The sequence below is a fragment of the Nomascus leucogenys genome, chromosome X (genome assembly GCF_006542625.1).
Source record: "Nomascus leucogenys isolate Asia chromosome X, Asia_NLE_v1, whole genome shotgun sequence".
Lineage (NCBI taxonomy): Eukaryota > Metazoa > Chordata > Mammalia > Primates > Hylobatidae > Nomascus > Nomascus leucogenys.
In genome coordinates this window covers 119,726,109-119,752,787 of record NC_044406.1, presented here as the reverse complement: position 1 = coordinate 119,752,787, position 26,679 = coordinate 119,726,109, and the positions used below count along the sequence as shown (strand labels likewise).

Below are 26,679 nucleotides of genomic sequence, written 5' to 3'. Positions count from 1 at the left end.
CATCAAGCTTCATAAATGTACATTTAAAAGGACATAATCCAGGCTGGGCATGGTGTCTCATACCTGTAATCCCAACACTTTGGTAGGCCGAGGCAGGGGGATTGCTTGAGGCCAAGAGTTCCAGATCAGCCTGGCCAGCATGGCGAAACCCCATCTCTACTAAAAATACAAAAATTAGCTGGACATGGTGGTACATACCTGTAATCCCAGCTACTGAGGAGGCTGAGGCAGGAGAATCGCTTGAACCCAGGAGGCAGAGGTTGCAGTGAGCTGAGATCATACCACTGTACTCCAGCCTGGGTGACAGAGGAAGACTCCGTCTCAAAAATAAAGAAATAAAATTTTAAAAATGATATAATCCAAAGTGGATTTTCAGCCATGGAAATTTCATTTGGGTAGGATAAAAGGCCGCATGAGAGTTCTCTTAATTTCTGTCTGCATTAGGCCAAACTTTCAATTAGTTGCCTAGGTAAACTAATTGAAAGTTGATGGGAAGTTCTTTCAAATATTCAAATAGAGGCCCAAGTAGGAAAAAGGATAAAAAACGAAGGGATGATGTTCATTTGAAAACAAAAAGCAGAATTCTATTTGCGTACTCTTCTCCTTAATTATGGCTCTGCTCCCTCTCTCCCAAACCCTGCATATCAGTACTTGCAGTGTGTATCATGTCACCCTGGGATTCTTCATTGCTCTTTGTCAAACTTTGGTTTGAATGATTGAAGCTGATGGAAACATGGTGAAGGGAGAAAGAGTTAGAGTGACAGATACAGGGAGGAGTTTAAAAGCCTTCACTTGGTGTATATTAGAAAGTTAGCTGGCACACGACATATGGAAAGGATTGGAAAATATTTGAGTATGGAAATTTGCATGTGTGCAGAGAGAATACAGAAGGATATCCCAATTGCATTTGGTTCAGATAAATACTTTATCTGTACTTCTCATTTATTATCCATGTTTTTTGAAATACGTAGCTTATTCATGGCCTCTTCCAGACCTTATGCTTATTGAATGCAGGAACCATGTTTGATTCATCATGATATCCTCTAGAGTGGTGAGTAGAGTGCCTTGAACAGAGTTTTTAATGGAATTGATTAATTAGTTGGAATGAATGTAAGAATAAACACCTAAAGACATAGTCTAGAGAGCTTGACCAGTGTCCAGTGAGATCCTGGGGTGGCACATAACTATAGAACATTGATTCTCTGAATGTATCATTGTCTAAACTAATTTGCAGCAGAGAGAGAAGGGGCGGTGAATTTGAAGCATATTTATTTATTCTCTTTGGCCCTGGGAGCCTTGTTGCCCCTCTTTTATTTATTTGTGTATTATTATTATTATTTTTTGAGACAGAGTCTTGCACTGTTGCCTGAGCTGGAGTGTGGTGGCACAATCTCGGCTCAGTGCAACCTCCGCTTCCCAGGTTCAAGAGATTCTACTGCCTCAGCTACCGGAGTAGCTGGGATTACAGGTGCCCACCACCACACCTGGCTAATTTTTATATTTTTAGTAGAGATGGCGTTTCACCACATTGGCCAGGCTGGTCTCGAACTCCTGACCTCAGGTGATCTGCCTGCCTCGGCCTCCCAAAGTGCTGGGATTTCAGGTGTGAGCCAATTTTGCTCCTGGCGAGTTGCCCCTCTTTAAAACTTATGATTGAAGAGGAGGTGACAAGTAAAGAAATATTTTTTAACTATAGCTTTACCTAAATGTGGTATTTGGATATGTTTTATATATTTATATTCATGGATTTTATGTATGTATAGAATGATTTCTATTATTTAGACAGCAATAATTAATAAATATTTCTGTTATTTAAACTGTTTGAAAGTTAATTGTTACTCTAAGTAGTAGATGGTATTTCACAGTCATACCTTACATTTGTCTTATGAAAGCCTTGCTTTCATATATCTCATGTACACGCAAGGCAACCACTCATAAAGTGTCTGTCACTTCTGACTTCCAGCAACCTGCCTGGTTCCAGCACACATACACACACATATTTGTACACTCATATACGCACATATAATATCCCTACATCTTTATGCCTTTAATAATCTAGAGACTAAGCCTAATTTTTCTGGGGGAGAGCTAGTGGGTACAGCTTTCAGAGATTGAGTAAACCATTTTCAGTTGGATTGGCCTGAAATTGTAGCAGAGCTAATCGTCACTGATATCATAGAGCTACCACTCTTAAAATCAAGTTCCATCATTTCCCCAAGTACACAGATGTTATCCTTGTTAAGTAGTGACAGTCACCAATAATGCTAATTTGGCCCACTTTGGAGAACTACTTCTAGCACTGGCAGCTTTGCATGTTGAGCGCCATAGAAATGAGAATGTGACCCAAGAAGCAGTTTCCAGGTTAGGCTTCATGGAGTGATTGCACTGAGGACCACAGTTACCTGTTTTGGCAAACAGACAGAAATGTGCAGAAAAGGAACTCAGTGAACTTTATATGCCGTTTCTGCATAAATATTTAAAAGTTTTTAAAATTTATTCTTACTTCAACCAACATTTATTGAGCACTGATATTATGCCAGGTACTGAGCTAGGAGCTGATGAACAAGATAAAACCACTGCCAGCAAGGAGCTCCCTGCCTAAAGAGGGATCCAGGCAAGGAAAAACATAGATGCCAAGGCAGCATGACTGTGGCCTGCCATAGAGCTGGGCACCATGTGGAGGCCTGAGGGCTCTTGAACTATGGAGGAATTTGCCTAGTTGTCTTAAGAGGGCTGAGTTCAAGGCTGCAGTGAGCTACCATCATACCACCGCACTCCAGCCTGGGTGGCAGAGAGAAACTCTGTTTCAAAAAAAAAAAAAACGAGGGGGCTATCATGTAAGGCATGTACAAAGGTACAGAGTTAAGAGGCAAAATGACACATGACACATTTGTTGGACTGGAATAGTTGGGATTTCTTGGAGCACAGATGTGGAAATGGAGGGAAGATGAATTAGAAAAATAGGAAATGCTGAGGAGTTTGGGTTATACCCAAAGATGATGAGGAGCCTTGAAAACATGTTAAGAAGGGAAACATTATTCAGTTGGAGGATGACTGGAGAGTGAGCGGTGGCAGGGAGTGTTAGTAACACAGGTGATAGGGCAGGGGACCATAAGTAGGAGAATAAAAGCTAAACTTGAGAGAATAGAGGGAGTAGAATAGACATGACTCAGTGACTGGATATGAGGACAGAACGGAGAATCTAGAACTTTTGGTTTTTCTGGGTGGTGGTGCTGTGGTACATAATAGGTGCTTGGTAAATATTTGTTGAACAAATGAGTGTGCTTGAAATATAGGAGGAACATGTTTTTAAGGGCTGAAATAATCAGTGTGGTTTCAAACAGATTGAGTTTGAAAGGTCCTTTGATGATGGAGGTAGAAAATGTCTGCTAGGTAGTTCAAGTTGTGTTTTGGATTACAAAAGAGGGATAAATCAGGGATGGAGATATATACTTGGAAATTATCAGCATATAGATGGTAATTGAAGCCCTGGGAGCAGATGAGTTCACTGGGAAAGAGTGTATATATTCTTCTGGAGTTAAGGAGAAGCACATAGTTGGGACTCATCAGCATATAGGCTTAAGTTGGAAGTCGTGAGTGTGGATGATATTTTCCAGGCTTTTGCATGTGACATGTATTAAAATGTATTTTGCCAACATCTGATGATTAAAAAAAAAGCCTGCCAAAGACTTCAAGAACCCTCTTGATTAAGAGAAAGTATGAATATATGTTGTCATGATCCAAGACTCTGCAAATAAGATAATGTACTACCAAACACACACATGTGCATGTGCACACGTGCATACACACACATCTCTATGTAGAGGAATATATTAGAATCAAAGAATCAGACTTCTATTATTCTTGATAGTAATAATGAATAATTATGCATGTTATTTAAATGGAAAGGCTGGACATGGTGGCTCACACCTGTAATCCCAGCACTTTTGAAGGCTAAGGTGGGAGGACTGATTGAGCCCAAGAGTTCAAGACCAGCCTGGGCAACATAGTGAAACCCTGCCTCTTCAAAAAATAGAAAAATTAGCTGGGCATAGAGGCATGTACCTGTAGTTTCTGTGACTCAGGAGGCTGAGGTTGGAGGATTGCCTGAGCCCAGGAGGCAGAGGTTGCAGTGAGCTGAGATCACGCCACTGCACTCCAGCCTGGGTGACAGAGTGAGACCTCGTCTCAAAAAAAAAACAAAAAACAAAAAAAACAAAAAAACGCTGAATAGCTGTTACTCTTAGCAGTAGGTGGTCTTTCACAATCACACATTACATTTGTCTTGTGAAAGCCTTGCCCTCATATATCTCACGTACACACAATGCAACCACTCATAAAGTGTCTGTAGTTTCTGAGTTCCAGCAACTTTAGTGGTTCCAACATGGTGGCTCCTCTGTCCCTCCCCCAGGAGAGTACTTTCCCAATGTAAAGAATGAAAACTGTAACAATGTGTAGCTTTTGGAGCTCTGGTCTGTATTCTGCTTCAGACTTGGCCCTGATGGCTGGTCTCTGAAACATGTGGTTCCAAGTAAACGCTAGGAATACTTGTGTAATTGGGCTGATCTTTCCTAAGTGTCTATGGAGATGTATTATTTTTTGGTTTGGGGGCTGGGGAGGGTTGTATAATTTTCTGTTTCTCTGGCCTAAATGGTTTCTTTCATTTCTCCGTTGTTTAAGAGATTGCCTTCATCAGTGTTTCTTTCAACATAAGGTTGAAACTCCTTGTATTCCAGTCGATTTTTTGACACCACTTTCAGGTTGGTGGAATAGTTTAGAAGGACCACGAGGGAAGATTATGGAAAATAACCTTTACTGAGTGCCTACTATATGTCAATTACTTTATATTTAACCTCTCATTTAATCAACACAGGAAACCTGAAAGGTAGGTGGTGTCAACTCCATTTTACAGATGAAGAAACAGGCTCAGAAAGGTTTACTTTCCCAAAGGTTGTGTAAATGGTGGAGCCGGAATTTTCACCCAGGTTTGTCTTACTCCATAGCTCATGCTGTTTCCACAATACCTACTGGAGTATGAGAGGAAGGGATATAGTCTGGATATAAAGTATTTGACTTAAATTCCCATACTCTGTCAACTTCTATGACACTGTATACTCTGGGTTCCCTTCCTACTCGCTTCAGTCTTTGCTTGTTTGCCCTCTTCCTCCTACACTTTAGATTAAGTGTCTCAGTAGTGTTTGTCTTTTGCCCTTTCCATTCTCTCTTTGCTTATTCCCACATCCATTCCCATGACTTCATTATCTTTGCTCTTTGAATGATTCCCATATCTCTTTTCAACCTGACCTCTTCCTTGCTCTTCAGTTCAGTATTTCCCAGTTGTCTGCTGGACATGTCCATCTGGAAGTCCTGCCAGTGCTTCATTTTCAACAGAGCCAAAAATTAGTCCATTATTTTCTTTTCCCATCCACACAAACCTGCCTCTCCTTAACATTCTATATTTCTGGTGATGGTATCTCTGTCTGGCACCAACTCAAAACCTTGAAATTGTCTTTGATTTCTCCTTTTACCCATCCCACACCCAAATTAAGTGACTAAATCTTGCAAGTCTACCTCTGTCTATTATGTCTCTCACTCTTATGGCCTTGGCATGCATGCCTTATATTTAAGTATAACAGACTGAGCCAATGAATGAGAATGTGATATTGAATGGGCTAGGGAGAGCCAGCAGGATCTCTGCTCAGTGGCTAATCATTTGTAACTAGTTGGAAAGTACTGCCTTTGCTGCCTTAGATGGGTAGAACCTCTAGTCTTGGCCTTGGCTTAATTTAATGTGGCCAGAGGCAGCTATCTCCTGAGATCATTTGGCTCTTCCCATAGGGAACTAGTGGTTTCCCACTTTTTCTTTTGCTGGCATTCTGGGGTATATCTTACTTGGCCATCTCCAGAAGTCAGAGTGGAACTGTTGAAGAGTTTCAAAGAGCTGTGGAAGAACTGTGCTCAGTGTTTCAAATAGTCCTTTCTGTTTTCAGAAACAGGTTTTCTGCTTTGTTTTCAAACTTCAAAGTTTATTTTAGAAATAAAGGTTTATTTTCCTCATGGTATTCTGAAGGTTTTATACAAGTGTTAATTTCTAAAACCTAAGTCATTTCTTGGCTTTAAAACTTCAGTGCTGTGGGTCAATTTAATAATGTTGCCTGAAGGGTTTTTTGGCCTTCAAAAGCTGTCAGATTGCTTTTTCTTTGTTCTTTGAGAGTGTAAGTTTGCCTCATTTACGAAGCTTGAAGGAGATGTTGGAACCAGCATTTATTCAATCATTCAGAGTCTTTTCCCAACAATATCCAGTTTTATCTTCAAATTAGATCCTAGTGGTAATGAAATTTACTACCAACTAATAATTCTGGGTAAAATGGGTAAGACTCTTGAAAAGCTCCTCAACATTTCATAGAGTAGTGATAAGAAGTAGCCTATGTTACTCTAACACTCACAGTTAAGGGGAACAATGGATGTTCTGTGCGCTCTCATCACAGCCCTCCTGGGGCTCAATATACCTCTGAAGCTACTGAGGGCCCTCCTTCTGTCTGTTGGACTGTTCTCCACATCTTCCCTTTTCCCCTTCCTCCTACCCTCACACCCTCTCTCAACTGATTATAATTTAGAACAGAAGGTGCTTTATGGTTTGTTATATTTATTAAATGGTTTTGTGTTTCTTGTTTTCTCTTAAAAAAAAGATGAGTGGAATGTTTTATATTTTCCTCTGCATTTTAGTTTTAAGCTGTGTTTCCTTTCCCTGTAGCTTCTGATTTCCATCTCTCCTCTCTCTTCCTCCATTTTCCTCTGCCTTCTCCACTTCTGTCTGTCCTCAATGGAGAGAAAACAGGCTTTCAATTTCTGCCCACATGTTTTGTTTGGGTACCTGGTTTACTTATCTTGGGATATTGTAAAATTCTATTCTTTAGTTTGAAAATGAAGAGCCCTAAAATATACACCAATGAATTTACATTCCATTTTGTAAGAACTGAGTATTTAAAAAGCTTTCTATACAGATAGAACAAGGCTAGATGACCTGACTTGTGTACCTCAGATCATTGCTATGTAGTTTACATTCTCTCTCACCTTGTCATAACTCTCAATAAATGAAAATTGCATCTTTGTTCTTAGAAATCTCTTTTCTTACACTGAATGCTTTCCTTTTTTCTAAATATAAGGGAGCCCCTTTGAAACAGTGCTTGTGTGGGTTAGAACTGACACCTACCTTGTAAGCTAACCAAATTATAACCTGCTTTTCCCTGATGAAGTTATCACACTTCAGGGACATTGTTTTGCTTGTGGGGTTTTATTGTCCCAGTTTCAATTCTGACTGCAGGTTAGAGATTGTATTCCAATTGGACTATTCCTTGGTATTTTTTCTCTTTGTCTTTATACTTATGGGGCTCTGTTGTTTGTCCTGTATCTATTATCTCTTCCAAGCTTGGCCAAGGTTGTTAGGTTATGCACTTATGTATAAATATTTAACAAGATAAGTTAGACAAAATGTGCTTGAAGACATTTCAGCCCTGCCCCCCACCTTCCCACCCCCCCAACTCCAGCTCACTTTTTTGCATAGAGTCGCAGATAGTTGCTTTATCTCAGATGTTTAGATTTGGAGGACATTCCTTTGCACTTTGCTTGATGGACACAATTAAATGGAAGCCTTTGAGTCAATCTTGACTACCAAAATAGTAGCACCAAGTAACAGATAACATTAGATTCTTCTTCCTATTTTTTTTTCTAACTGGTTATCCAAACTCCCTTAAGCCAGAGAGTTTTAGGTATGAGATTGTGTGTTTTTTAAGAAAATATTATGGATAAAGACTAATGTTCTCAAGTCAGGAATAACAATTAGTACCATTCATTAATCAGGAGGCATGTTTTGACTTTGGGTCCTGGCTAGGAAATATAAACTGTGAAAGTCACACATATATATGAACCTCAAGCAAATTTATGACTTGTCAGCCTTTTAAGGTTAAATTCTTAACCCCAAATCGGAGCTGGCTTTATATGTGGAGCCTGGCACATTCCTTTGGGCCACTGAGCACGCCCCTCCCCAGCCCTTTGCTTAACAGCAACTAGTGGCCTAATGAGCAAGAAGGATTTCTGTCTCTTATCAGCTGCCTAAACAGCAACAGGAAGGCTGATATACGGAGTACAGGTCAAAACCTGAGTTCTTGAACCAAAAAGCTACAAGGTCAGTTTAAAACTCTAGATATGTGGTATCGCTATAGTCATCAATACCTGTCAGTAAAGGAGTTAGACACGTGAGTTCAAACAAATAGTAATAGTTGTCAAAAGTATGAATCGTCTAATTAATTTTGCTAATAGTTCTTTCCTTCTTTGTTTAGTTCTTCTATAAATAGCCTTCATATACTCTTTAATGAGCTTTTAGTTTGTGCCTGGAGGTTGTTGTGGTCATGTAGGAGTGTTTGATTGTCATCTAGTGATGATGATGGAGGTGAGGATATTTATATTTTGGCCCAGATTTTGGAAAGGGCTGCCAAATAAAGGTAAATAGATATCTACTACTATTTTTATTTCTTTTTAAACTGAGGGTTTTTTTGCATATGCATTCAACTTGCCATGGAGTCAGAGAAACCTTTGTGCCTCCTCGTATTGCACTCAGATGTTTTTTTAAAGGAGAAATCCTCATTGCCTGTTTCTTAGATGCACTTGGAATCCAGGCTCAGATTCACATAGAATAAATATTTTAGGGTATTCAGTGCCCATCATAGTGAAAGCCCCTTGACTTTCATCTTCTGCATTTGCATGTTTTCAGAGACAATAATGAAAACATTTTTTTCAGATTCTGTTGTGTTATTGAAAATCCTATTTACATAAACAGGCATTGTTGTGGCTTAGGGAAGAATGTGGGGTCCCATTCTTTAGCTCCTTGTATATCTTTGCTAAGGCTCGTCTAAATAGAAGTAATGACGCTTTAGTCTAAGCAGCTTTTCTCATTTAGGTAAGCAGGGTGGTTTGAAATTTCAGTTTACTGGATAATCGAGTCTCTTCTTAATTATTTCAGGCATGCAGGTTGCTCTCTTTATAGTAAAGACCCTAAAAATCTAGTAATCTCCTCAGGCATCCATTTGGTAATAAAGTCCTGTGCATTTTCAGGGGTTAATTTTCATGACAATTGTGTGTTGCCTCTCCACCCCCACCCCTGAAGAAATTCTGCTGTTTTAGAGCCTTGGTCTCCTCACAGTTGCAAAAACACACTTAAAAATATATTAGGATGTTGCTGGAATTACTGGATCTAGAGGACATTTAAATGTATTCAGATTCATGCTCATTATACAACTTTAATTTAGGGTTTTTAATAGCCTTGTCATATTTCTTGGAAAATCATGTGCCTGACTTTGCCAGAGTTGGTTTTCTGCCCTGAATGAAAAATGGGTATCAGTGCAAAAGTGCAGCCTAAGTATCCCCTATTCTATCCTCTTTTTCTTCTTAAAAAACAAAAACAAACAAAAAAACATTCACAGAGGTCATCTGGTGCAGTGAGTGCAGTGAGGTGGGAAAAACTAAAAAGCAAAAAAAAAAAAAAAAAAAAAAAAAAAAAAAAAAGCCCAGGTCGCCTTCACATCTGCTAGTCATTCCCACTAGTGTGACTTCAATTCAGCAAGTTTTTATTGAGCACCTGTGATGGGGGCAGTGCTAATAATCGTTAACATTTATTGAGCCAGGCACTGTGCTAAGCACTTTATGGGCAACATCCCACTTAATCCTCACAACAGCACTACCAGGTGGGTAGCATTATTTCCCCCATTTTACAGATGAGGAAACTGAGACTTAAAGAGGTTTAATGACTTGTTCAAGATCAAATAGCTATGAAATTAATCAAACCCAGTTAGTCTGGTTCCAGAGCCATGTTCCTAACGATTACTCTTGTGATGGGTTCAGCGTTTATAGGAATTACTCCTCAAATCAGTTTTGAGAACCCAGTATGTGCGAGATGCTAGGGATTCAAATTCAAATACTCCCCTCTCCCTGCTCTTGGTGGGAGAAGCAGACATGTAGACAGACGATGGCCATGTATGAAGTGGTGCCCACGTTGGTTGAGGGGGAAAGAGGAAGAAATGGGAAGACCAGTGGCTTGAACCTGTGGGAATGCTACATCACGAAGGCAGCCCAGCAGCCTGGGTTTATAGGTATTTCTTTTCCTGTTTGGTGAAGGTCATCCTTTGAGTTGAACTGCCTCAATGATTGTATCAACCTGTTTCCATCATTGCCTCAACCCAGTGTAGCATCAGCTACCTTGAACCCAGCACTCCTAAGACATGCATGGTCAGCACAGTTTGGGCCAATTGGCCTCACAGTGTCACCATTTCCCTTTCAGTTTTCCCTTAAAAAGTAAAAAGCAGGCTGGACATGGTGGCTCATGCCACCCAGCACTTTGGGAGGCTGAGGTGGGCAGATGGCTTGAGCTCAGGAGTTCAAGACCAGCCTGGGCAACATGGCAAAACCCCCCATCTCTACAAAAAAAAAATTAGCTGGGCAGGGTGCTGTGCACCTGTAATCCCAGTTACTTGGGAGGCTGAGGTGGGAGGATCGCTTGAGCTTGAGAGGTGGAGGTTGCAGTGAGCCAAGATTGCACCATTGCGCTCCAGCCTGGGCAATGGGAGTAAAACCTTATCTCAAAAAAACAAAACAAAACAAAACAAACTAAACAAAACAAAAAACCGTAAAAAATAAAGGAGGCAGATATTTCTGAACCAAACTGCTGTCCTCTCAAGAGCTGGTGGTTTTCTGAAGACAAGTTATATAAGACTGGCAAGCCACAGGGAGACTCTGGATCCAGGCTTGGTTCATTCCGCTTGATCTAGAGCCTTCCTGGTGCTACCTCTTGGAGCCCACGCTGGGATCTGGAGATCTCTGTATCTGAATCACCCACGATTTGATGGGAGAATGAAGTTACTCTTACCTGTTTTTGAGTTTTTCAGTAAAACCATAGGAATGGAAGGGAAATCTCCAAATCACCTGTTTGGATAATTTATTTGTGTTTTTCATAGCTCCTGAAGAAAGCAAGGAGTGAAAAAGTTATTACTGAGCATCATTGAAAAGTCTTTTATGTGTTGCATTCATAACCTAATATTTCCCTCAATTTTAGGAAACATTTGGTTCAGAGAAAAGTGAATTCACTAATGTACGTGTGGGTGTTTTGGAAACAATATCCTCTAGCTTCCAGTGTCAGCTTACCAAGAACTCTTGTGTCTCCAAGTTTCTTATAGTTGCTCTGCAGTGCTTCGCTTGCCAACTCTACTCTTGTGCACTTTCTCCTCCATTAAATCTCTTCCACAGAAAAGGGTTGCCACCAAGTCTAGACTTTAGTAACATGCAGAAGGAGGGCGAATTAGTGAGGATTCTGATTCGCATTACATGAGGGTAGGAGGAGGAGGAGGAGGAAAATCTGTCCTTCCCAGTCCTTCAGATACTCAAGTTCTAACACAACACTATGTTGAAGATGTATAAAATTACTGGAGCATTTACACAGCTATTCCCCAAGATGGCATAAATGCCACAGCACTAGAGCACGTTAGTATAGACACTCGGATAAGCTGAAGAATGGGAAAAAGGAAAAGATCAATAACAGCGCTTCTCACTCGGGGATCAAGAGTGAGTGATTTTCTTTTGGTTGCATTTTGCTCAGGTGCAGTGTGTATGTTGTACTAACAAGGCAACTGACTCCTTTTTCCACAGGTTCCTATCATAGGGAAAGGGGAAAGATATAATAGAGGGCACGGATTATTTACAGTGGCTGAGAATGTAATTACAAAGTGCAATGGCTTGAAACTGAAATTTAAGTTAGCCATTAGAGCTGGGAGAAGCATCTTAACAGTAAGGGCAATTGGGCATTGGAAAGATTTGCCTGGGAGCTTGTTAAACAACATCTCCAGGAATGCTGAAGACCAGGACAGGGGGAATGTGAAGAAAAGCTCATACCAAATTCAGAGTTGTGCTGGAGGCCCAGACTGATCTGCATCTTTCATTATTGCCTAGCTCCCTTTGTGATTATTCAATTGCTAATAGCTTGAAACAATTTTTTTCATGTATTCAAAATATGCCTAATTTGGTAAGCATAATAAAAGAAATGCCTTTGAGCAGTGAGAATGAGGCTTTTAGATTGGCCTGAGCATTCTTCTAACAGACTTTCTGGAATATGGGCCAACAACGGAGACAATATTATTAGTATTTTTTGCTTCTGCAAGACTTTTTCCTTCTTATTATATGGGACTGTTGCTGTTAAAGTAATATTTGGCCTCTGTTAATATTACCTCTTCAAAGCTGACCTTACAGAAAATTTGGTTTTGGTCCCTGTTTATCTTTTTCTTGATCTTTCACTCCTTTTTAACACCTCTCCAGTACTATCCAGGTGTTCTGGGTTGCCTGTCTCCACCCTACTCCTTCTGTCCTGTGCTAGAGGAAGATTCCTAGTAAAGTCTTTAGCCCTGAGGTATGAGGGCATTACTCACAGAGTGCTATACATGAAGACAACACCTGATGAAATGCCTTAACCAAAGTAGTAACTCACCAATGATGAAACATTTAGATATTATTAGGCAGAAACATTTAGGTTGGGTAGAGGAGGAAAGAGAGTGTATTAGTTTCCTAGGGCTGCCATATCAAATTACCTCAAATTGGGTGGCCTAAAACAACTGAAATTTATTCTCTCACAGCCCTTGTGGTCAGAAGTCCAAGATCAATGGGTCAGCAGGGCTGTGCTCTCTTCATAGATTCTCAGAGAGAATCATTCCTTGCCTCTTCCGGCTTCTGGTGGCTCCAGGCATTTTTTGGTTTGTGGTTGTATCGTTCCAATCTCTGCCTCCATCCTCACATGGCCTTTTACTCTTTTTGTGTCTCTCCTCTGTGTGTCTCTTATAAGGGCACTTGTCTTTGGATTTAGGATCCACCTAGATAATCCAAGAGGATTGACACCTCTCCAGTCGAGTCCTATCCAGGTGTTCTGGGTTGCCTCCCTCCCCCCCTACTCCTTCTGTCCTGTGCTGGAGGAAGATCTCTAGCCTGATCCTTAATTACATCTGCAAAGACCCGTTTTTCCAAATAAGGTCACCTTTACAGGTTCCAGGGATTAGGACATGGACATATGTTGGGGGTGGGGGGGTGACATCAATCAACCCATCATAGAGGAGAGCTTTCTGGGGCCTTCTGAATCATACGAGTTTACCAGAACTCTCTACTGTAAGGAGGAACTTGTTTGAAGAAATCTTAAAGTTAGTTGTAAAGTGTCAGAAATGTCAGTGTGCTTCCTGAGAGGGATGTGGGTGGCAACTACTGTTAACTCATTTTTTAAATGGTTAAATTGAGGACCTGGGAAATAAAATGACTTAAAGTTAGTTGTAAAGTGTCAAAAATGTCAGTGTGCTTCCTGAGGGGGATGTGGGTGGCAACTACTGTTAACTCATTTTTTAAATGGTTAAATTGAGGACCTGGGAAATAAAATGACTTACCCAAGGCACTGGATCAGAAGAAGAGTTCTGAACAAGATCAGAAAAACAGGTCTGAAACAATGACTCTTACCCAAGTCACTGGATCAGAAGAAGAGGCCTGAAACAAGACAGATCTACTTCTGGCCACCAGAGCTGTGAGAGAATAAATTTCAGTTGTTTTAAGCCACCCAATTTGAGGTAATTTGATATGGAAGCCCTAGGAAACTAATACACTCTTTCCCCCTTTACCTGACCTAAATGTTTCTGCCCAATAATGTCTACATGTGTCATCATTGGTGAGTTACTACTTTGGTTAAGCCATTTCACCATGGGCTTTAGGTCTTACCTCATCATTCTTGTTGGACTTTTTTTTTCTGAAAAAATATAATATTTTTCTAAGCATTTTTGCCATGGGATTGCAATTGTTGCTTATTATGCACCTGAAAAACCTTTTTGCAGGATCTGTAGGATCCAGGCAGTGGTGCATTTGCAATCTACTGCAGCTTTCCACCTGGTCTTTGTGGTTTGCTGAACCATCAGCTACAGGGAATTTTAGAAGCCAGAAACATCTGTAAAGCAAAAGCCTTCCTTTTTAGATTCAGGCATACTGAGTTTTAGGTACAACTTGCATGCAAAGTGGTAAATATATAGTTTTCATAGATGAGATATTCTCTGAAGAAATGCTGTCACACTTGCTTATGACAAAAAGACCAGTTCTAACATTTATGGCTGTGGGGCATCTCTCCTCTGATGCATTATCAGAGCATACCAGTGACAACTGTGGTGTGTCAAGAGATTAGTGAGTTAGAGTGTGGCCTTCACGGAAACAGAGAGAAAGGAACCCCGGGGGTCATCAGATTCAGCCTCCCTCCTACCTAGTGTAGGAGTCCATTCTGTGGTATATGATATTGCTACCCAAATTATGCCTGAATGCCTCAAGAGACAGGGAGATTACTACGTATAGGAAGTAGGCTGTCATTGTTGACTAATATTTGTTCATTAATTCAACAACCATTTATTGAGTATGTACTATGTACTGGACACTAGGCCATGTCAGGGAATACAGAGATGGCCAAAATATAGCTCTTGCCCACAGAAACCTATAACTTAATAGTAGGGATAAGAAAGGTATACCAATGACTACAAAACCTAGATTGCAAAACACATTGTTAGAGAAGTACAAAATGTACTGAAAATTCTGAGAGATAACAGCTCACAGAGTTCATTTGGAGGGGAGGGGAGAAACATGAAAGACACTTGAGAGAGACCTTGCGGATGAGAATATTTTAATAGCTGAAGCTAGGGAAAGAGCACTCCAGAGACAGGAAAAGCATGAGCGAAACAGGGAAGCAGGAAATGGAGGCATGTGTTTGGAAAACATTAAATAAGAGTTTAATTTAATTCTCACAACCACCTTGAGAGTAGGTGTTATTGTCTCCATTTTATAGGTAAGGAAGCTGAGGCTCAGAGATTAAGTAACTTGCCTAAGATCACACAGCTAAGTGGATGGCCAAGTTGAGGTTCACATTCTGGTCTGTCTGATTTCAGAGTTTTTCCCTTTGCCACTGCATGCCATCCATCAGGAGGATATCTGCCATTAGTTGGCCTCTGGAGATACAGGGGCATATATGTAAAAGGACATATAGTTATTACTCGGGATACAGTGCTATAAAGGCCAACTTGTTGGTCTTTGCCTTAGCCCCATATCCGTATTCATGTATATTCAAGTGATATTGACAAAGCCTTCCTAAAAGGGCAAAAGCAAGTCCTTTGCTTCTTTTGTGTCCTCCCAATGCCCAGTTGAGAATGGGCTCAGTGAATATTGATTACCCTACAATTGGGAAACTTAGACTTGCTAGTCCAATCCCTTTGAGGAAAACAGGCCCAGATTTGGGAACACACTTGATTAAGTCACACAGCTGATTTGGTAGCAGAGCAGATAATAACATTTTAGCTTTGATAGGGAAGAGCTCTTTTCCCTCTGATGTGATTTCATACATGTCGGGGAGGGACCTAGCACTTAGATTGGGCCTAGGGTGTTGAAATGATCAGCTCTGCCTCAGGTCTGCATATTTAAAGATTGTATCTGAAAAATAAAAATTATACATCTCCTGAAAGACAGGAGCTCAGCTACTTATCTGAGTAGACTAACAATTAGTGAAGAAGTGACTAGGGGAGGCAGGAAAATTACCTTAGCTTAGTCCCTCTGGCAGAATTCTAAACTAAAAGATTCTGCATCCCAACTCCAGCATAGCTGGCATTGTTCTCCAACCCAGTTTTCTTTTTATTAGGGTGTTTCCCCTCATCTAAATAATCAATGATGTGCGTGTATGTGTGTGAATATTTTCGCTTTTCTAAAAGTTGCTCTAGTAGCATCAATTAATCTGACCCAATTCCTTTAAAACTGAACTCTCTTGAAGTTCTGACATTACCTCCAAGTGAAAGGGGAGAACATCAAGCCCAAACTACAATGGGCCCCTTGAGACACAAAGATGAATCAGTCAAGGGTCCTTCCCTCAAGGAACTTAAATCTAGTGGAAATAAGGCATGCATATATAACTTTGTTGCAATTTAGAGAGTGTGAGAAGTGTCTTTATAAAGACTGGAGAGTTCCATGGGAATTCAATGGATAGAAAGCTTTTGGAGTTCATCTCCTGCTCCCGTAAACATTCTTTCCCATGGGAATCCAGTCCAAAGATAACGAGTAGTCATCTTGTAGCAGGGTTCGCATAGCTCCTCGTCATCTGGCTTCTGCCACTCTCCACCACTTCAGTTTTCCCTCTAGCCTTGCCAGGTTCCTTGGCAGTGCCTGAAGATGCCACCCACTTTCACACCCCTGTGCCCTTACTCCATTTGCTTGGAGGTTTTTAAAGAAGTAGAATGACATAATCAGATATGTACTTTAGAAATATCTCTCTGGGACTTGGGTGGAGAAGGGTATAGAGGCAGGAAGGCCAGTTTGGAGGCTGTTGTTAGTTGTCCAAGTGAAAGAAGGTGAGGTGATGAGGCAGCACTGGAAAGAAGGGGAATGATGACATTTAGAAAGCAAAATCAGTAGCATTTGGTGACATTTGGCTATAGCAGATGAGGGTGTGAGTGAAGTATCCAGAATGAGTGAAAGGTTTCTAGTTAATTTGAGAGTCCATTTTCTACACCAATTCATGAACTCTGGGGCAGGGACCATGTCCTGTTCATTATTATATTCCTTGGGCTGGGCGTAGTCCTTGGCATAAAGTAGGCATTCAGTAAATGTTGGATGAATGAATTGTTCACCACTTTGGCAAGGTGGATATAATCAGTGAATTTGTATTCTCAGAGCACATGTTGACCACTGGTTGGTAAAGTGGTCCAGGAAGAACCTCTTTATGGGAGAGTGTAGTGATCTGGGGATTCAACCTTTACTGGGCATGAAATGATAGGCAGTTAATTGACAGTTGGCAGTAGAGATAAAGGTAATTCATTCTTTAATTCTCGGGCTTAGAGAATGGCTTATCTCCAGGGTTGCTTTAAACTCCCAGTACTCCAGTGTGGTAGCAACATTTTGGCCTGCCTTTTACAGAGGCAGAGTCCATGGTGGCTCCAGGTATGGTCTTTGATTTAAGTCTGAGCTCCTGATACCCAGGTGCGCCCTCTGCAAGGTCATGTTCTTTCAGGCTAAATAACAGAAGGGTAACCTTCAGCTGGGTTCCCCAAGATGATTTCTTTCACCAGCAATCATCACTTTCCCCACCAGTTTTTAATGCAGCCATTTCTTTCATCTGTATTCCTGTGTTGATTAGTGAGAAATTAAATGAGCGTGTAAGATGTGGTTTAGATAATGATTAATTAGGGGAAAAGACGTCATTCCAATAGCAAGTCACTATTATATGCTAAGGAAATTAGTCCATATTTTTGGATGGCAAATTGACTTGTCCTGCATTAAAAAAAAATACCTTTTAAAAAATGCCTGTTATGGCTTTTTTTGGTTCATTAGTAGAGCAACCTGCGCTTAATCCTTTGGATGATTTTAATAGGCATCTATCACTTTCCCTACAAGTCATGAAGCAACCAGTTTGGGATATCATTAATTCCTTTGTTTAATATTAATTTAATGATAATATTGCATTATTATTTTCAGCACAAAGTACTTTTGTTAGCAAAAAAAATATAATCTGCCATTCATAAAGCAGACCTTGGCAATGAAATGTGTCAAATCATCATATATATATAGAAAAGATTTCAATTTTCACTGTTACTGAGCCCTGACGATTCATTCTCTTCTGTTGCTGTTTGAATATGCTTTATCTACTCTTAGAAAAGTATAAGGATCAAGGTCTACATTAATATTTCTTCTGTTCTTTAATGTGATTTTTGACAATTTGTAGTAATTAACTAAAATTGCAGTCTAGTAAAATAACCAACATATAGAACATAATAAAGGTAATTAGAGAATCAGAGACCTGGAAGTGACCTTGAGGGATTATTTAGTCCATTTCCCAATTTCAAGCTGTATGACTAATCTTCCTAAACAGCACTCTTCATCATATTATGTCTCTGCTTGAGAAGCTCCAGTGGTCCATTACTGCCTAGGAGTCAAGCCCACAGGTCTCTGCCTGCATTCAAGGCCCTTCAAATTTGGGCCCGTCTTACCTGATAAGCTATTACGCCCCAGGGTCTAGTCTGTCTCCAGTTATGTTAGCTTTGCCCCGTTATTCCACTGTTTCCAAACACATTTCACCCATTGGCCTCTCCACATCTTTTCCATTCTTTATGGTCTACCTCAAGCCTCACCTTCTCCTGGAAGTCTTCTTTGACTCCTAGAGCCTCTGGTGAGCATTCCCTTATCCAGCAAATGTTGTCTATATCACATATTTTAAAAGTCAACTTTATTGAGATATAATTTACAAACAATAAAATGCACTCATTTTAAGTGAAGAGTTTGATGAGTTTTGACAAATGTGTACACCCATGTAACCACTAACCTAATTAGAATGTAGACTATTTCTTCCACCTCAGAAAATACACTGCATATTTTGTCATATAACCGTATGCCAACTTTTACTGTTCTCTAGCTATTATTTTGTGTGAAAGTCTAGTCTCTTAGCATGAATTTATCTTTGGTTTACTTTAACGCATATTGAATATTTACTTTGTATCAAAAAGACTAAGAGCTTCACATGCAAATCTCACTTAATTTTTGTAATAACTCTATAAGGTAAGTACTATTGATGATCCCATGTTATAGATAAGGGCAAAAAGTTAGGTAGAGGTTGAATAACCTACCCTTGCTTGTGCAGCTAGCAAGTGATAGTGCTAGGATTAAATTGTAAACAACTTGACCTGAGGAATCATAAGTGTTTTATTATTTGCTGCCCACTAGTGCCTGTGATGATGCTGACCTCGAAGCCATTAATGCTGATTTGGAATAAAAATCCAATAGAACTGACACATGTAAACAGCCCCATACACACTGTTGGCTTTCCTCTTCCAAGTATGGACAGCGATTAGGCCTGGAATGGGGTCTCCAAATGAATGTGGTAAGCATAGGACTTCATAGCAAAGAGAAGCTGAAGTCCCACTCCTGGGGGAGGTGGCTAAAGAAAACCAGGAGCAGTCTAAAAGGTCAGATATTTAAATGGAGCTAACAAAGAGCGAGGAGTGGGCCCAAAGCAAAGAGTCTGTGATGGAGGTCAAGAAGGCCAAGCCACGGGTAGCCAGGCCTGAAAAGATCTCCTGTCACAAGAGTGTGCCTCAGAAGAGAGCCTTCTGTGGACCATCTGTGGTTAGCCTCTAGGAGTGGAGTAATCTCCCAGAAGAAAAGCTTCCATAGCTCAAATATCCCTTTTTACTTGTATGACTGGACCCAATGTGCGAGAAGTTGTCTTAAAATAATTAGTAATAAATTACTTCATAGTTCATTCAACTGAAACATCTATTTATTGTATCTTCAAGATGTTTGGAATTTGTTTTTTTTTTTTTTTGAGACGAAGTCTCGCTCTGTCTCCCAGGCTGGAGTGCAGTGGCGTGATCTCGGCTCACTGCAACCTCCGCCTCCTGGGTTCAAGCGATTCTCATGCCTCAGCCTCCCGAGTAGCTGGGATTATAGGCGTGTGCCATCATGCCTGGCTAGTTTTTTTTTTTTTTTTTTTTTTTTTTTTTTTTTTTTTTTTTTAGTAGAGATGGGGTTTCGCCATGTTGGCCAGGCTGTTGGTAGTTTACTTTTTTGGTATTTTAAAATATTTTTCCAAGATCAAAGTTAAGTGTACAGATGTAACATTTTCAGGGTCATCTGCCTCCCTTTGATCTTTTTTCTTTTTTATCTTTTTTTATTTGAGACTGGGTCTCACTCTGTTGTCCAGGCTGGAGTGCAGTGGTGCCATCATGGCTCACTATAGCCTCGACCTCTGAGCCCAAGTGATCCTCCCTCCTCAGCCTCCCAAATAGCTGCGACCACAGGCATGCACTACCATGCCTGGCTACGTTAAAAAAATTTTTTTTTAATAGAGACGGGGTCTCACTATGTTGCCCAGGCTGGTCTCAAACTCCTGGGCTCAAGGGATCCTCCCACCTCAGCTTCCCAAAGTGCTGGGATTACAGGTGTGAGCCACCATGCCCAGACTCCACTCGCTCTTCTTAGATATAGACAGACACAAAGTTCTTTGTTAGTATTCTCAATCTGCAGCCCTCATTAATTCAACACTATGTGTACAGGGCCGAATGGGAGCGAAGGAATATCCCAAAGGAGATGGGAGTCATTCTCTGCTCTTCAGGAACTTACAGTTTAGGAGAGGAGATTATAGTATGAAGGTACTTTTTAATCCTTCAATATAAATGGGAACTAGCAGCCCTGTAATGGCTTCAGTTAATTTTTTTAGCGTCTGGGAATGCAAGTTATTAAGCCCTAAAGAGCTGAACCTTTCTGGCTCATTTGAATAGTCAATTGCTAAGTCTTCTCCTTATCTCCATCCCAGGCTATATTGCTTGTCTCTATTCCCTTTTCCCAGCTGAATTCCATTTTTACAGAAAAATAATAATAATAAAGTGAGAACTCCTTTGATAGCTGGGCTCCACGATTACTTGTTCCTTATATCTAATAAAGGGGTTATTTTCTTTTAACTTTCCTTTGTCCCTCATATGTTTAAAGAGTGCTTTTGTATTTAGTATGTCTTGTAGGTGGCATCTTATTTCTTGAATTTACCTTTCTGCTTTTATTCATGCAAGTACGTACCAGTTCTTGGCTTATCTCCTTAGTCATCTGCTTTTGGTTTTAGTTTTTCTTCATTCCATTTGGGATTCAGTTCCCAGGTTAATTCTTTGTTTACTTGATGAGAATTCCCACTAAATTCTTTTTCTGTTTCTTTCTGTTTTCTGTGTTCCTTCTGTTTTATTTCTTTCATGCACATGTCCATACATTGAAATAGTTATATTTCATTATTGTCATTTCATTTAGGCATGCCTAGCTTGCCTAAGCTTCTTTGTTCCTCATGCTGTCTTGTGATGGGGCTTTTCTTAAAAGCTGGTCTGTGAAATTTACTGAAATTTATATGAAATTTACTTAATACAAAATATTTTTTCCTTTGGCATGTATTTCTCTCCTTTCTGGTTTGGAAATTCTGAATTCTTAATCAGTTTATGGGTGTTTTATTTCCTTAAATCTATAGCTAACTTTTAGCCCATAGATCAACTGTACCAGTTCACTGATTAATCAAGCAGTAATAACTGGGAGGGAGGGTAAATATTGCAACATATCCACTTATATGTGGATATAACATATACCTTTCTTCAGGACATCTGACATGTTTTCCCAGAAGTACTCATTGGAAGTTTTATTCTTTTAAAGATTTTTGGCTTACCTGATTCTTCAGGTGGTGGGAGTTTATAAAATGATGAGATTTGGCCAACTCAGGGAAGGGACATACTGTATGCAAGCTCTAAATTACTGTATGAATTATCATATCAAAGGCAAACCAAACTGGTTTCATGGTAATTCAAAGAGTCATTCCCGGACCCATGTAGGTACATCAAGCAACAATTTGTTACCTTCTAAGATCTGAACCACTCATAGCACTTCACTGAGAAAAGATCTGAGCCCTTTTATTTGATAACTCCCACTACCTAGAGTTGGTGGGAATAGGACCAGTACTAACAGTCACCCTGCCAAATAAACTCAACCATTCCTGAAAACTGGAAGTCATTGTCAATGCAAATTTAGAAACACAAAGGATTTTATCTATAACAATTAATTTTATGAACTTATTTAAATATGATATTTTGAACATATACTACTTAGGCATCAGTTTATCAAGAAAGTAAATAAAGGCTTGCTAGATGAACAGGAACTTTGTATGTGAAAGTACCTGCCACATAGGATTTTTCGTGTCTACATATGTGTCCTAGCCAGCATTGTTTAAATTTAGATTAGCCACTCTTACCCAAAGAGACTCTTTCCCTTCTTGGTCCGGTAAACTGCATCAGTTCCTATTCCTAGAATAGCATTACATTTTGTAACTTCATGCAGTAAGAACACAGTGAGCTAGAACTAGCTGTTTCTTTACTTTTTCTGAAGATAATCATAAAGCTTTAAGCTTAGACCATATTGAAAATCAGTCTAAGGCTTGTATATGAGATTGAAATTTATAGGAGATAAATCTGAACTCTGTGTCTCCAGACCCCAAATTGTATTTTGACATTAAATATCACCTTTCCATTTAGTACTATAAATTACAGTGCTGGGTTCGGTTTGGTGATATGTATTATCTGTGTTCTCCTTTACTGCTTTTGTCAGCAGCCCCCTTGAGAAGGGTGAAGTGGAGAGCTTGGAGTCAATACCCTAGACCCCAGCAGTGATGTCATGTGAGGCAAAACTTGATGAATTTCATTCCTAAATTAAGAAAATCTGGACACATAAGTTAAGGACATGATCAACTGAAATTCCTAGGGAAATAAGATGTTGTAATAAAAATAAATTTTCTGGTGACTTAGGGCTAACTAGTCTCCCCTCCTTTTTTAAAAAAATAAAACCTCCAATTATTGAAAAGCTGTCTAAAATGTCTGAATATGCTTTCTAGTATGACTTCAGTAAGATTTCTTGAAACTTGCTTTTCTGAGGACCTTGTAAAACTTTAGGGGAGTCATCCTTATATCTCATATACACATTTTTTTTTCATTCTACCTTCTTAGTTTGCTTTATTGCACTCATTTACTATGCACTAGCTATTTATCTCTGCTAGTCCCTTTAGACAGTGAACTTCTTTGGAGAAGGGATTAAATTTCTCTTGTTCAAAGTTGTACCTCCAGCATGTAGCACAGTGCCTGGCATATAGAAGGTATGTTAGACTGGGTTCTCTGAGAAGCAGATGCCAGTTGGATTCTTATCTAATCCAATATGGAATAGATGTGCAAGGGATTTATTGGGGGAAAACACTTATGAAGGAAAATGAGGAGGGAGCTAAAGGAGGCTGGAAGAGCCATCAGACCATGGTGTAGGTCTGACCCTTGTGGAGGAGAGAGGAAAGGAAGGAAGGTTGAGTAGGAGGAATCTTAGACTGCAGTGTCGTTTTAAGAAAGTTTGGCAAGGTCAATGGGGAGTCCTCAAGCCAAAGTCCCCTGTGAGCAAAGTCCTGGGTTACAGGACTTAGTATCTTTGCCATGCTCAGTCATTGGCTGGGAGCAGCCCCCAGGGAATGTGGCTTAGGCACAATGTGGTGGTGAATTCAAAGGGCAGCAGCTGGCCGGGCGCGGTGGCTCACGCTTGTAATCCCAGCACTTTGGGAGGCCGAGGCGGGCGGATCACAAGGTCAGGAGATCGAGACTACGGTGAAACCCCGTCTCTACTAAAAATACAAAAAAATTAGCCGGGCATGGTGGCGGGCGCCTGTAGTCCCAGCTACTCGGAGAGGCTGAGGCAGGAGAATGGTGTGAACCCGGGAGGCGGAGCTTGCAGTGAGCCGAGATTGCGCCACTGCACTCCAGCCTGGGTGACAGAGCGAGACTCCGTCTCAAAAAAAAAAAAAAAAAAAAAAAGGGCAGCAGCTGGGACCATTAGTCAATTACATTCCCCACAGTAGAAGATCTGAGATGCCCATATTCACAGCCACCACAGAAGGAGATCAACAAATGCCAATTGGAGAAAGAGTTTGGCAGTGGCTCATGCCTGTAATCCCAGCACTTTGGGAGGCCGAGGTGGGTGGATCACCTCAGGGCAGGAGTTCAAGACCAGCCTGCCCAACATGGCGAAACCCCATCTCTACTAACAATACAAAAAATTAGCCAGGCGTGGTGGCAGATGCCTGTAATCCCAGCTACTTGGGAGGCTGAGGCAGGAGAATCCCTTGAACCCAGGAGGTGGAGGTTGCTGTGAGCAGAGATAGCACCACAGCACTCCAGCCTGGGCGACAAGAGCGAAGCTCCATCTCAAAAAAAAAAAAAAAAAAAAAGAAAGAGTTTGAGTAAGACAGAAGTTGAAGAGAGGAAGGAGATTGGTCTTAATATTCACTGAGCCCTAATATTTGTTAGTATTGGTGGAGGATATAAAATCATTGGATTCACACTCACCTTCCTCATCTCTCCTCAAACGTTACCTTATGGAAGAAGCCTTCCCTGACTACCATATACAAAACAGAATAGTCTCTACAGTCATCACATTCTGTATCTCCCTTACTTTACTTTTTAAAAGTTAAAAACAAGGTGGGAGAATCGCTTGAACCCAGGAGGTGGAGGTTGCAGTGAGCTGAGATCGCGCCACTGCACTCCAGCCTGGGCAACGAGAGTGAGACTCCGTCTCAAGAAAAATAAAAAATAAAAAATAAAAAATAAAACAATTGACACCTTTATTGAGGCAAAATTGATATATAATAAACTACATATTTTAAGGGTGCAAGTTGATAATTTTGGCATGCATATACACCCGTGAAACCATTACCACAATCAAAATAATGAACATATCCATCACTCCCCAGAGTTTCTCCACTACTCTTTATAAACCCTTTCTCCTACCCCTCCTGCCCACCATCCCCCTTAACAACCACTGAACTGCTTTCTGTCACTCTAGATTAGTTTCTGTTTTTTAGACTTTTATATAAATGGAACCATAGAGTATGTGCTTCTTTTTGATCTGGCTTCTTTCACATAGCATAATGTTTTTGAGTTTTGTCCCTACAGTAGTATGCATTAATGGTTCATTCCTTTTTATGGCTAAATAGAATTCCATTTTATAGATATACCACAGTTTGTTTTCCTTTCCTTACTTTGTTTTACTTTCTCTATAGTATTTATCACCTTTTGACATTATGTTTATATTTTTGTTTGTTTGTTATCTCCCAGAATGTAAGCTCCATGAGGGCAGGGACTTTGCTTTGTATACTGTTACAACCACAGTGCTTGGCATATAGTAGGCACCTAATAAATATTTGTTGAATGACTTGTATCTTGCTTCAGACCTTTAGTTAAAACAACAATAATACAGCTTTGATATGATATTGATGTTTTGATCATTTATTCTGAAAAGCGGTATTGGGTTGGCCAGACATACATTTCATTTGGAAATCATAACTGGAATTTTGAAAATTGTTTCTTGGTTGTCTTCTCATTCATATATTATAATCAGGAAAAATAAATTATAGGAGCGAAGATTGATCTTTTAAAAGACAAACTAAATGTTGGTGTTCAGTGATGTGTTTTTGGTGCTGTAAATTAGTTTATGCAGAATTTATGAGTCAAACCTAGGCAATTAATTCTGATGGTTATTCAAAAAGAGTCAGCCATAAAAGGACAGTTGAGAGAAAGCAGGGATTAGTTAAGATGAAACACAATTTTGAATAATCAAAATTTTACTGTATCTCAAAAGAAATGCATTGTTTGCCCTGTTTGCCATGTGTGAGTGTGTGTGTGTGGGGGGGGGGTGGTGTGGGTGTGGGTGTGTGAGAGAGAGATCCTGCTTACTGAAACATGAAAACGTTGTTTGTTTCAGGATCAGATTTGCAAGTATGTCTCCCAAAGGGCCCAACATGCTGCTCAAGAAAGATGGAAGAAAAATACCAACTAACAGCACGACTGAACATGGAACAGCTGCTTCAGTCTGCAAGTATGGAGCTCAAGTTCTTAATTATTCAGAATGCTGCGGTTTTCCAAGGTGAGTTCTGGGGATTATTTTAGATGTGCTGCTTAGTGGCATCATTATTTGGGCACTGGGCTTTCAAATACTAAGTATAATTTATAAATTACCATTCCAGCATTAATGCTTGATATTAAAAATCTCCCAGTGAGAAATTCTGGTTTAAAAAAACACATTTTCAGAGAAGCTTCATTTCAATCTTTGGAAAGGTGGGTATTGTCAAAAAATCATTGTCCAAGGACATTCTATTTACCTGTATATAAAGGTTATAAATCTCTACAGAAAGAATAATATTTTCTTTCAGCTTAGTTCAAAAACAAAAAAGTTTCCTTAAATACTGAGCCCAGTTTTCTCCAGGAATGAGTTAGATGCTTGTGGGACACATGTGAACTCCTTCTGACCACTAGGACCATTTCCATTTAAGAGGCAGACACTGGCTTGTTGGCCCGGGATTTTCCCATTGGTGTGAGTGGTGACCTCTCCTCTCTTTGTGACTCTCACTTCTTAACATGCCTGTGAACGATTGCGAAAGAAGCTGTTGTGGCATTGCCAGAACGGGTAGGAAATGACACTTCTCCTTGCTAACTTAGTGGGACTATCATAGCAGGATGGGGAGTACCTCCTTCAATTCTAACACCCAGCTAGGAAGATGATGATGATGATGGAGGTGGTGGTGGTGGTGATGATAGCAAACACTTATATGGCACCATGTAGTAGGTACACTTTTAAGTGGTTTACATGTATTAATTCATTTAATCCTCACAATATAATTATGAGTAGATATTAGTATCCTTATATTGTCGATGGAAATCTAAGGCACAGAATGATTAAGTAACTTGTTCAAGGCCACAAAATTAATAAATAAATGGCGAAGGCAGGATTTGAACCCAGATGGCATGGCTCTTAGAGTCTATTCTTTTAACTATCCCCATAGGCTGCCTCCTGTGACTGGGAAAATTAATTGTGGATATTCACAATTAATTAGTAATTAATTAATTATCGGGCTTTCTTCTATCCTTCCTCAAGCAGAGGGTATCAGCCACCTTTTTCTTGCCTCACCAAGAGAGGATCGAGGTCAGATAGAAAAATAACACTTCTGACTGCTTGACATTGCAAAGCTTGAGATTTATGGCACTGTTACAAGAA

General features: G+C 40.1%; 1 protein-coding gene across 3 annotated transcripts in view; it reads left to right on the top strand.

The window, feature by feature from the left end:
- The window catches only part of GPC3 (glypican 3), a 467,577-nt gene that overhangs the window by 7,330 nt on the left and 433,568 nt on the right, over positions 1-26,679 (top strand). Inside the window, exon 2 of one of the 3 annotated variants that reach the window (XM_003272634.4) lies at positions 25,390-25,503. The exons of 1 other annotated variant lie outside the window; for it this stretch is intronic. In XM_003272634.4, coding sequence (XP_003272682.1) covers positions 25,390-25,503 — 114 coding nt within the window. Of the gene's footprint in view, positions 1-25,389; positions 25,552-26,679 lie in introns of all 3 variants that reach the window. One more of the 3 variants, XM_003272633.4, reaches the window with a different exon arrangement.